Source organism: Branchiostoma floridae, chromosome 3, assembly GCF_000003815.2.
Source record: "Branchiostoma floridae strain S238N-H82 chromosome 3, Bfl_VNyyK, whole genome shotgun sequence".
Taxonomy (NCBI): domain Eukaryota; kingdom Metazoa; phylum Chordata; class Leptocardii; order Amphioxiformes; family Branchiostomatidae; genus Branchiostoma; species Branchiostoma floridae.
This window is the reverse complement of record NC_049981.1, coordinates 1,516,674-1,529,493: the sequence shown is the minus strand read 5'-3', so window position 1 is coordinate 1,529,493 and position 12,820 is coordinate 1,516,674. Positions and strand designations below refer to the sequence as shown.

At 43.7% G+C, this 12,820-nt stretch overlaps 1 protein-coding gene across 3 annotated transcripts in view; it reads right to left on the bottom strand.

Annotated features, from left to right (window-relative positions):
- LOC118412737 (RNA-binding protein with multiple splicing 2-like) overlaps nucleotides 1–12,820 on the bottom strand; it is a 126,729-nt gene that overhangs the window by 102,573 nt on the left and 11,336 nt on the right. Inside the window, exon 2 of one of the 3 annotated variants that reach the window (XM_035815767.1) lies at nucleotides 6,834–7,075. In XM_035815767.1, the coding sequence (XP_035671660.1) occupies nucleotides 6,834–6,896 (63 nt within the window). In that variant the 5' untranslated portion in view covers nucleotides 6,897–7,075. Of the gene's footprint in view, nucleotides 1–6,833; nucleotides 7,308–12,820 lie in introns of those variants that run through there. The other 2 variants (XM_035815769.1, XM_035815768.1) reach the window with 2 other exon arrangements.

Below are 12,820 nucleotides of genomic sequence, written 5' to 3'. Positions count from 1 at the left end.
CTTGTGTGTAGCAAGTTCATTGTCTTTTGTGTCTACTAGTGTCAATTACTGAGTGTTTCTCTCCTATCAACATTATAAAAACAGATCTATGTCTTTTTGTTACATTGTAGGTTAAGTTTATGGGTCCATGTACAACAAATGTAGTAACTGACAAGATGTATTTCTGATGTAAAAAATAAACTGATAGGTTTAGGGAAACTTAAACCAGAAAACGTGTGTACCAAGGTACAACTTTCCCCATGTTGATCTTCTAGGTTAGTATCATCTTTGTACCAAATAAGCAATAGACTTAGTATAGCCCAGAAACACATAAGACTTTCTCATCACCCTCAGGGCTTCATCGTTATCCATCCCCATCCCTCTCACGTCTCCCATGGCAACCAAGCACCCATAAACCACCTGAAGGAGCCGCCAATCATCCCAGATCAATGCACTCCAATGCATGGCCTATGGACCCTAGGGGGCCTTGGAACAACCCATTTTCTAACTTCAAAGCAGAAGGAAGAGATGGAATATGTTATCTGAAGATGTGGAAAGAGTTGGACAAAAATAGTAGTCGGCATCTCAGAGCTGGCACATTTTACTTCAAAGAAAGATTTTGTTATGAAGGAGGTAGTGCAGAAATAGGTCGATGTAAGAAGATAATACTGCCTTATTACTGGGATGAAGACTCAACACTTTGACAAAGTGCTGTATACAATTATGAGAAGGTCACTGATTTTTACATCCCCATCGTTTGTACATTCTTGCTCCGGAATTGGGAATTAAGATGCGACTTCAAGGGTTACTTTTATTTCTTATTTCTTCTTTAACTTCTTTTTTTCAGACACAATTCATCTTGACAGCTATGCCATTATGCCATGAATCGGTAATTGTAACAAGATAGAACATTTTAGACAGATTTATCAGTTTTTATACTGTTTGTTAAAACATTTCAAAGTTTTAAATAGTATAAAGATCCCAACTTTTCCATCCACAGAGCTTAACTCTAAAACCCTTTAGAAGAAGTTTAAGTTAAGTGCAGTGCTTTTCAAGCCATGAGGTAGACTTTGCTGAACGTGAGACAAATTTTTGTGAGGATGTTCCCCTCCCATCTTTGCCTGTAAGATGGTTTGCGAATCAATACCCTTCTACAGAAGCTTCTACCAATTAGAGTTACTCTCACAGTTTTCTGGACACCACGGTGGATCTCTAAGTTTTTTACACCGTTTTTTGGCAAAGTGACCAAGTTTGAATCACCTCTTTGCACGTAAGTCAGTTTTCTGATCAATACCCTTGCATTGAAGCTGCAATCTGCCGGAATTTTTCTCACAGCCCAGGGCGAAAATAAGTCTTCCTGTAATCAGGCTGCGTCTCCAGAATGGGTCTGATATTGATCGTATTGGTTTTTCTCTCACAACTCCGGTATCGTCTGCTAGAACTGCGATAAAATCACGCCGAGTGGCGAGAAAATTGCCGACCCTCCAACAATCGCCGTCGGCGACTCGGAATGCTGATGCTTCGCTCGCAAGAAACGTGGTGAAATCTTGCGTTATTGACAAATATGAGAGATGATGGTCCATCCAAAAATCAAAACTTTCAGTTGACACCGCATTTTCACCTTTCTGTCAAATACAAGATTATTGCAACGGTGGACTATTAGGCTATAGATTTGTCAGAAAACAATACACAACCATAATGCCGATAGTACCGCAAGGAACAAGGCGAAAATCTTGCGTTATTGGCAAATATAACCGACAGCCTGTCCAAAAATCGAAACTTTCAGTTGACAGTTTTCAGTTTGGATCAGAAACTGTCATGTAAGATATCATTATTGCAAGGATAGACTATTGGATAGACTTATTTGTCCTGTTTTGAGCTGAAATCTGACAGTCAAGTAAAGATTATTGCAAAGGTGGACTATTCAAAGTCAATTTATCAGAAAACATGCAACACTGCAGCTGACAGTACAGCAATTTTCCAAATGATTTACTTCACTTTTCTGCAATAAAATTGTGTCATGATATTGAAGCCTATATTCTTCAAGCTTACCAAACAATAACTTGGTGATGTTTTTTTTCTGCAATGTTAAAATATGTCTGTGTAAAATGAATGTTCTGCATATGTGTTGGGACAAACATATACAATTCTGTGTATGCTATCAAATGAACACTAATTTTGGGGTAACTTTTGGCATAAACAAATGACAGATTGAGCATAAAAATGGGTATCAAACAAGAAAATGCTAACCACAGCCCCAAAGCCTACCCCTTATTAAACTACTAGATCTACTAGATCCGTCTTTTCAAAAAAAAAATTCTCGCTTCAAAAATTTCACGCAGAAATCTAGGCTCCAATAAAAAGTACCCTATTTACATACCTTTGTGTGATCCCTAGTGTCAATTGTTTCAATGCCCTACAATACCCTATAAATGCAGGGGTCCAATAAAGCTAATGTACCATAAAAACAACAACCTGTAATCAACCGAGATCAAAGCTTGGTTCGACTGTGAGTAGGAAGGGGGCGGGGCGTCCGCCCTGTCATTTCACATTTGTCTACTGACCACCCATATAATGATACCACACAGTGCTGTTTACAACCTGTTGTATGCCACACCAGGTCTGTTTCTTGGTTCCCGGATCTGATAACGCTGTAAGTTTCCCATATCTACAATGTGACCTCAGACTCTGCTTTTATGTGGATCTTCCAGTTATTTTCTTATCCGGGACCAGAGAAACAGAATTGCAGTGGAGGGGAGAGTCTACGCCTTGGTACAGATAAATTTCTAAGGGTCGAGTTACACGAGGCAAAAAAAAGACTTGTGTCTTGTCTTAAAAATGTCCTACGACGTTCAACACGCGTCCTAAGACACTTTTTTGTCAGGGTAAAAACAAAAACGATGCTTTAAAACAAAAACGACACTCTGTGAAGAGATCATTTTTTTGCCTCGTATAAACCGGCCCCAAGACTGGAGCGACACTCCTAGGAGTCCTACCCAATCGACGAAGTCTACTTTGTTCTGTTCATATTCAGAAGTTGTCCACTTAGCTTTTGTCTACGTGGAAATGAATCGGTGTAACTACTACAGTGTAAGCTGCTCAGAGACTATATAGTAAACTGACCACCCATCTTACTCTCCAAGCAGAGGTTTGGCTCTGGCTGTTCTTATGTGTTTTATGCGTTTCTGTCTGGCTTTCAATTTTGTGTTGTTTTCTTCATGGCAGTTGTGAATCAAGAATCCTTGAACAAACATCCAAGACACAAACTCGGCCAGATGATGACTATGATGATGAAGGAACTCTGTTATCGAGACGATAACCATATCGTAAGAGTGGCCCACTTTCCCACCGACCCTTCTAATTTTCCCAGGTAACACTAAGGTAATTACACCTGCATTTCCGTCAGGTACAGGTAACCAATTACCTGCCCTGGCACAAACAGGTGTGCACGGACAGCAATTACAGTCCAGGAATTAAAAAACGACAATTACAAGAAAACCTCTTCGTGTCGTGAATTCTCGTCCGGCAAACCTTTGTAACAGTCGCTATGGAGAAGGATTGTTGGTAACCGTTACCACGGAAACAGGTGCGATATCAAATGTCCTACTCACACTCTACAGGGAGAAGCTTCTCTAATTGGATTGGTGCAGATTACCTCTCCGGCGGTCACCACAACAATCCTTGCCATGGCAACGGCTACATTTGATTTGGTTCTAACGGTAAAACACCTGCCCTGTTACCACGGTTACCAGTTACGTAAACGTCAAAGGACTGGGAAAGGGTCTTTGGCCGGGCGAAGTTATTTAGTCGTTTTGTTGGCTGTAAACATAAATGGATTGGACTATGTAGGAAGTCATTGTATCAGATATCAACCTGAGTGTTTCAGAATTTTAATTACTGTTTTGGTATGTTTTAACGAGTGTTTTTAGCTCAATATTTTGATACAAGCATGTCAGAAACAATCTGAATACCATAGTGCCCTCAGCAATGACTAGGAGTTGGATTGTTTCAGTTTTACAAATGAGTTTTCTTGATAAAAACTCCTTGGTGATAAAAACTCCTTGGTTTTAAATGCAGACTGGCTAACCATTACTAGAAATCAGTGTGTTTTGAATTCAGTGTTATAATCAGTTTTTTTGTTATGATGCAATCGGTGTTTATAATCTAATATTCTGGAATGGTACAAACACTCCAAACACAAGGCAAACATTGCAGCATCTGAGGTAGTGATGACTTTGGTGATTTACATGCAAATTTTGTGATTATTCTACATCTATATTTTTCAGTGTTTTAATCAGTGCTTTTGGTTCAATATTTCTGAGTGGTACAAGCATTCTGACAACAAGCCCAAACATCGTAGCACCCAAGGTAGTTGCTCTAGAGTGTTTTCCATGTAGATTTGTTTCAGATTACTACCTTGTGGACGGGTGGAAATTACATGCATTAGCCATACAGAGGTGTAGATTTGGGTGGAGTTTAGATACTGTAGCTCTTCCCTGTAGAATTAATGCTTGACTAACCCAATTAAGCCCGGGTCTGTGGCAAATGAGCCAGTAATTTGCCACAAAGTTGCATCTGAAATGTGATTTACAACGTAGCAATTTGTCTGGAAAGGGTCCAGAAGGCACCCATACAATTGTGGGTTATTAAAAAACTGAGTCAGTGTGTAGCACAACAATTTGAGCTAGTGTGTCTTGAGTTGGAGACGTAAAATCTGGTGTTATATGGGGTCAAGATGTCTTGGTAAGTCTGAGATGTTACAGGGATACCACACGGTTTGTCTCCTGGGTGGGTTTTACGTCTCAGATCTGCCGCCTATCGGACAACAACGTGTTTTTTGGAGCCTATCTGAGGAACACAGGAACCATTTACCGGAAACATTTCGGCTTGTACAGGCTTCTACAAGGGTCAATACAACATTTCTGGGTGGAAACTTTTCTATATTGGTGTAGCTTTTGAACAGAAATGGTCTAGAAATCAGCTAGAAGTCGGTCGGTTCAAAACAATTACCAACTACGTGTTTTTTAATGTAACATTTATAGACTGCAAAACTGGAAACAATGAACGTGTATAGGCTTCTACAGCCCTTATATCCACATATCTGAGAGGAATCTCTGCTACAACGGCGCAGTTTTTGGACAGAAATTCTCTGAAAGATTCTGGGTGTTGTAAAAACTTGTCAGCCGGTACGCGGTGTGTTTAGCTCAGCGGAGCGAATCGGGCTAATTGCCGTATAGCCTGGGGGAGACTACCCGAGAAGGGAACCCCGCCAAAATATCACCCCGTTCCCACAAGAAAAAAATATCCGCCTCAAAAAACACACGTCACACGAACCAGGGCCACGACTTCATATCTACCTTATCAAAGTGTGATTTGGGTCGGACTAGCCGTGTAAACATAAGAAGGGCGGGGTGTACACACACACAAACGCGACCTGTGCTGTTTTCCTACACAATAACCCGCTATTGAAGGCTATAAAAGGTCCTGTGTGCCGAACTTTGCACCTATTGAGCTGCTATAGAGCGGCACATGGCACACAGAAAGGGCGGTCTGTTTGGACAAGGGCAGGGGAGGAGGCGCCCTGCAAAATTTATGAATCACCGTAAAATTGTCTGCGGGGTCTCCTTTGTTGTTATTGTCGTGATGGTGGCAAAGATGGCGAGAGAGAGAAAGAAAAACACATTTTTACTCTGTATCGATTGTGGAGACAGGTTTCTAGGTCGTGTTTGTGTGTGTGTGTAGGAAGACTGTTGCCTTGCTTTCTTTGTTGATGCACCGTAAGTGAAAGTTGACATGTAGCGGGCCGACATGTCGCCATGACAAATGGCCACACTGACAGGTACGTACCCGGGGGTGACACCGGCCGTTTTCACCTCAACAAACACCTGAAATACACCCAAAAAATCCTCCAAAACGACAACACAACGGTTTTTACCTCCTAAGCTAGCGGTAATCAAGCCTCGGGCGGGATAAAAATCGCACTGGAAGGACAGGAAGTTGTGGTTTAAGTGTAGTTTACAGGCCAGACTACGTCGGACACAATTTGACAAAGCGCAGCCCTTCCTTGTCCAAACATGGGCAGGTTACACCGACTGTTTTGGTCCCCAAACGAGGAAAGAAAAAACCTGGACAAGAAAGTCGCTCCCAGCTGGTTTAGAGAGGGATTTAATGGCTGTGTGTGGAGGGATTTTGAGGGAGAGTTTTTGTGTTCACCGCTTGAAGCAACAGGCAGGGATTTACTAGTATCTCCGACTAAACTAACAACTCTTGCCTGGTGGTCGGATTTACATCAACAGTGTCACACCGGGGAGACTCGCGACATGTTGCCAACTTCCACCCGACCGATACGCAACATTTGTCGTCTTTTCACACCGATACAACACCGATTCGCTACGATACATCACTACAACACAACACAAACACAACCACCAGCGAGGTAGTTGTAACACGAGCCGACCCCATGTAACCATGTCATCGTCTCAAAATTTATGTTATACTTTGCTACACCTAAATGTATCCCTCTCTCTCTCTCTTTACCACATTGTTACACTTTGCTACACGTTATCCGTGTAGTGTTGTTACACGGCGAGTGAAAGTATGTCCTCCCTAACACAGTCATGTAACACGAGATAGTTTACGCTACATAAGAACACAAAAGGCGGGGTACTTGAGAGTAGAGCGGGGTGCGTTTCTGTAAAGTGTGTGTGTGTTGGGGACATGTACAACTCGGCTCAGATTCCTAACATGTGTGCTTTCACTACACGGGCGCTTGTAGGAGGGAAACCCGAGGCCCTGGCGCGAAATTACAAACATACACACACAGGGGGAAGACAGAAACAAGACAGACCACTAACCTCTTCTTCGATAATGCCGGAGCTGGACTCCAAGCTCATTCTCCTCTCCGTGTCCGTCGCCATTCAGTTCACCGAGCCGAGTACGAAAATCCTTCGGGTCGAGGTGCGTGTACCGCCGAGGAGCTACCGTTGAAATCCGACGGGAAGGAGCGGGTGGTCGTACTTAGTCCGGGAGTCGGCAAGAACACAGCAGCGGGGCCTGGCAGGAAGTGCTTCGGGCGAGAGCGCGTGTGTCACCGAGCCTGTAGTCAAGACGGTACGGCGGTTGGGACTGAGACGGAGTCAGCAGACTTTAGGTGAGCGTGCGTGCGTGCGCGTGTGTGTAGGTGTATGTGTGTGTGTGTGTGAGCAGGGTTCTATGTATGTGTGAACGCCGGTGCGTACGTGCATGAGAACCATGTGCGGTGTAACACCACCAGGCTGAACCCAACTGTACTGACGAGCTGCACTGATTTCACTCATACAGGCACACTCTGACGTCATGGACCCGTCCAACCACCGCGCGGGGGTGGACAACACCTGAGTACGCACTAGTAATCTATTGTCCTCCATAGCAATATATAAGCTAGTTCACCTTTATCCGCTGGGTAACCTTTATCCGTTGTAGGTAAAATCAGAGTATTTGGGGATATCAAGTCGACAAACGGCTGTTTTACACTGGAATGCTATGAAAAATGCAATTTGAAACCAATGTCTGTCGACTAGATATCCGCAAATACATAATTCTTAAAACCAACGGATATAGGGTACCATGTGGATAAAGATGAACTACCGTTAAATTTCTGTGTTCCGAACCCTTGCTAAAAACAACAGACTAAACTTCGAATTCAACAACATAGTCTATCAAGTTCAAAATGGTGACGCCTGTAGTTATCAAGGTCACATAATCAAGTCACTGGTCATGCGAACATTAGTCTGTGTAACACAAACTCCGCTGTCCAGGGCTCTAACTGGCCCCTCCCCGCGGATGATAGTGGGCCGGCGGATGTTTGGCGGGCTGCTATAAGCGAGATTTAATCAGGCTATGCGAACATGAAGAAGCTCGAAGTAGCTAGTGCCTACTAGAGGCATTTCCATGTACCACTTTGGAATACACCACTAAAGTAAACGAAACCAGATGAAATTTAGTACTAACACTAGATTTATGTTCACTATAATTGGATACGTTTGGAACTAGTTTGCATAAATCAACACTTATGTCAGTGGCTGTATGAATGTATCTTTACGTATTTCACTCGTAACTTACTGTACCCGTAACTTGAGATCAAATATCAGATATCAGTATCGCACAGGTATACGTGAATTAAAGTGAGATTTATCTAAAACAGAACACCCCTTTTTTCGTTTGGTCATCTGTTTACAAACAGTTTTGCTTCAGTTGTAAACAAGAAACGTGAGACAAGGCGGAAGGTTGGGTTTCTGATTGACAGTTCGATCAGACGACAGATAGTTTTATCTGACAGCCTGTGCTGATTATTCCATTCGGCGGGAAGGTTGGTCTCCGCTGTGTGAGGAAGCGATGGTGTGACAGATAGCCACTCTTCTTCTAGCCTGGTTATACCCCCTTCACATTAGGCGCGATTCGATCGGACGACGAGCCTGCGAGCTCTAATTTACGAGGAGGCATGACCCTGATGCCGACGAAGAAATGGCTGAGTTCCCCCTTCCCGTCAGGGTCATGCCTCCTCGTAATTTAGAGCTCGCAGACTCATCGTCCGATCGAATCGCGCCTAATGTGAAGGGGGTATTACCAAACCCCAGCCCGATCTCAAGTATCTATCGTGCAGGCAACTCAAAATATATTTTTGAGGTTGGGGTATGGTATCCAGGCTACTCTTCTTCAAGCAGAGGCTTCGGTCGGGGGTGGGGGCACTAGTATCTAACAGAGGAAGCGATTTCTTTCGTTTGTGTTGACAGAGGCCATGGAGGCAAACGCAAGAAATCACAGTCAGTAGTAGCTATAGCCCCGAGCGAAAGCTCTACTTGGAGAATACAAAATGATAGCCACTGAGGATGGCGGCGGATTATACGAAGTGTACATTGTATCATCAGAGAAAACAGAAATTAATTTCCAAGTAGGCTTATTTCTTTATCTGTATTTCGCTGTATTTTCGTGTCTTTCTAGAATCTAGTCTTCCTAGTGTTTACAGTTGTCCCTCCAAGGCGACTAAGCCTGTCATATGAAAAACGAATGAAAGGCGCACGAGATACTGCAAAAACACGAACCAGACACTACATCTGCTTGGAAATAAGGGGAAATATGAAAACACGGACTGAAGTTAGTCTCATTTGCAGACTTCTGGAGCTTTTGCATTTATCTTCTTTATCTTTTGCGAGCACTGATTCGCGATTTTCAACACGGGCTAGTGGTCATACTGTCCAACTGGGAATGGAGGTTCGGCGAAACTCCCTATCCCGGGCATAGAGAACCTTGGCCCATGTTAAAAATCGCGAATCAGGGCTCCCAAAAAATAAACACTGGCGCTCTAGAAGTCTGTAAAGGAGGCTACCGAAATACTGAAAAAAGCCTGCGAAGGGACCCGGTGTGAAGGCTAGGTTACCCGGGTACGAAGGAAGGAAAACCCGCTAAGTTAGGCCGGAAAGCCTCACGGGGGTTCCGGCGTTTTGACAAACCGAGGATGGACACTCAAGCAGACGTCGGGAAGGAAACAAATGATAGCCTGGACAAATGGATGTTCCTAGATCCTATGATGTCTACGTCCTCGATCTTATTTTGGTCAGCTTCTACAATTTTTCAGTAAAAACGCACAAAAAGACGTACCAAAGAAGCCAAATCCACACATATGATTGGAGATAAGTATAAGCTCAACCAGACTCCATGGGTCGCTGGAAATATTCATTGAAGTTGATGAACGTAAATCACTCCAGAAAACACCCCCTGTTCGCCGCGTAAGTGGTAGGTCCGTGACAGGTGGCAGGCGCACGCCGCAGGGTGTTGGTACGGTGTGAATGAGAGTACCAAGGCTCCGGGCTGGCACCGGAAATTGGTAGCCTCCTTCAGGCTTTCCGGGTGGCCAGCAGGGGAAGGAGGTTGGTGTAGAGTAGCCTCCTTTGCAGACTTCTAGCAGGGCTAGCTTTGCCTTTTTGCAGGAACGCTGATTTGCGATTTTGAACATTGACTATATGGTTCTCTAATGCCAAGAGAGCCCATGTGGAAAATTCCTAATAAGTGCTCCCACAGTACAGAAAAATAAAAGCCAGGGCTGCTAGAAGTCTGCGAAGGAGACTAGTTGTACCGCTCAAGCTTCGCAAGGAAAAAAAAACGGCATAGAAAGCTCATCTCCAACTGATATCTCTATTGGAGCTAGCCATATAGCTACACGTGGCTAGTATCTAGAACAACTGCTGGGGCAAATAAAGATTGCTCAGATCTGCTTGGAGGCATGAAAATAAATACTAGTACTGAAATAGAAAAACGCCAGCCACCAGAAGGCCTGTATAAAAGGCTAGAAATTTGGCTGCCCAGTTTTCACGTCCAAAGCAGGCTTTATCACTGTATTCAGGCTCATGGTGCTCTGTTTGTATATGTAATTCTGACAGCTACCTGTTTTCTGGCAGCCGACAAGCACTAAATGCAGTAAATCACTGTAAACCCAAATAAAATCTGGCATGGATAGCCTCTACCAGGCCCAACATATCGCTGGAAAAAAATCAAGCTAGCTCCTCTGGTGTGTTATCTATTTGGCCAATTCATACCATTTTCAAGCGACATGTAGAGCCTGGTAGAGGCTAGAACTAGCCTGGAGTCTTTTCGCTTTAGTCAGCAATAATCATCAGAGTGGTTATGGAATATCAAAGGAAATACATGACGAAAATAATAACCTCCAAGGAGATCCTACGGTAGCGTAGTATCAAAAACTGTCAGAGGAGTGAAGCCGGTGTGGATGTCCGCCGACTCCCTTTGGCCGGCTATACTCCTTTGCCAGCTTTTATACTATCTTATGGCACCGTAGGATCTGTTTGCAGATTACGAAAAGAAACACCCGACCAAGATTTCTGCTGTCGAGGGTTACCAATACCAAACTCCCGGAGAATGTAACCAACGTTTCCTACATGTATAATCCTACAGGTGTTCCATTCATCTTTACCTTCGAATTCGTACTAAAGTCAATCAAACAGTACCAAGTGTACACCCCCGCTGTTTATAGTGGTCCGGTCCTGAACTTGGACCGGCTTTTGGACTATTGAATTAAGGTATATGTGGGGACGTTACCATGGTAGCAGTTGCTAGGCGACGCCCTGGTCATCTAAAAGTTTATCTTCACGGTGAAGTCGACAATGGTCTAGCAGCTTTTTTCGTGGTAAAAATTAGAATTTCATTGGAAGAAAGCAACATTGCATGGGTCCATTCTTCATTGAACTGAAACGAAAAGAATATCGACTTCTTGAAGCGTAGGCATCCTGATTTAGACACGCTCCCCTTGCAATCCCAATTGAGTTGCAGATTGAATTTTAACGAAGTCGGCTCTAGTGTCGTGGAGGTCTGTCATCAAACCTCCGCGCATTTCCCGCCAAAATTGCCCCTTCATGTCGCCGTATCAAACCTATAATGATCCCGCCCTATATTGTCACAGCCACAAATGTACCGGAGTAATATGTATCGATCCGCCACGCACATTGTTACAAGATAGGGATTTGTGAGGCGGCGTCACTGATGTATCAATTTCCCGCCACTTTCTGAGTCGTGATGAATAAATGATAGCCCTGCAGACCGCTACATTGTTGTTACATTGTGGCGGCCCTGGGTATACACCTGTCCGCCTGTCATGCTCAGAATGGACCCATCAATTATGCAAAAGAGATCGCTACACTTCTATAGCCATGCGGGTTGTCTGAGTGGAAACCCTGGATTTAGAAAATGCCAACTGCAAGCAATTGGCCTTTGCGTGTAAATTGATGGGTCGGACCTCTTTTGTTCGGCGGGGCAATTTCTGGAATTGATTCGAGGTCGGTTCTACGCTAGGAGCTGCTTTATTTTCCTGTAAGGGCCTGTTGTAAAAACTGGCAGGCAGCTTTGATTAGGATTGATGGATTCTTATAGATCTGCGGGTCAAGAAGTAGTAGATAGGCCAAGAGATGAACAGAACGAAGAAAAAAATGAATGAAAAGGGAGGTTTTGATAAAATCTCAATGATAAACAAATGAGGATGTCACATTCGTCAAACGGTTAAATTGTGTACTATAATTTTCAAAGAGAACCAACCAACCAACGGCAAGGATATAGGGCAAAGTTTTTCCGTCACAAGCGACCCGTGGGCCCTGGTAGAGGCTGTTTTCATAGACTGGTATCCGAGCTGCTAGTTTGTCCTCTCCACAGATACGAGATTGAAATTCGGCTATCAAACTATGTTTTAGCCTGGGTGCCATCCTCTGTAGTAACCACTGGCTCAATCGTTTCGTGGTTAATAGCAAGCGAAAAGATTGAACCATTGGCTACTACGAAGGACGGTGCTCAGTGTAGCTGTCTCTTTGATTAGCCGGATTTGCACTCAGGATCTGACGTCGACGATCGTCCCTTTCACCTGCCAATCAAAGTTGTCATGGGCACCTTGTGTCGAAATCGTCACGGACAAGAAACAACCGAAAGTTTTCTCGACCGTTAACAATTTTTGTGTTTGTTAGGTTTAATTCCAACAAAGCAAAGGTAAAGATTGGTAGTCCAAGAAAAAATTTGAAATCTATAAATGATTTTATTACGCGAATGTTGACGGCTAGTTTTGTCTGGTTCCTCTAGCTTTCCGGGTTTTCCCTCCTAACAATGTAGCCTCTATGCCACCCACGACATGACAGATTTTATCAACTTTTGTAAGATTTGCAAACCCCGGAAATACTAGGAAGCCCTAGCCTCCTTTCTCCTATCTTATCTGCACGTATTTGTTTGCATTCTCGGTGCCGTTTTGTTGAACATTGTGGAATGTAAATAACGTGTCAGCGATAACTGATAGCCTTTGGTCTGTAGCAGGGAA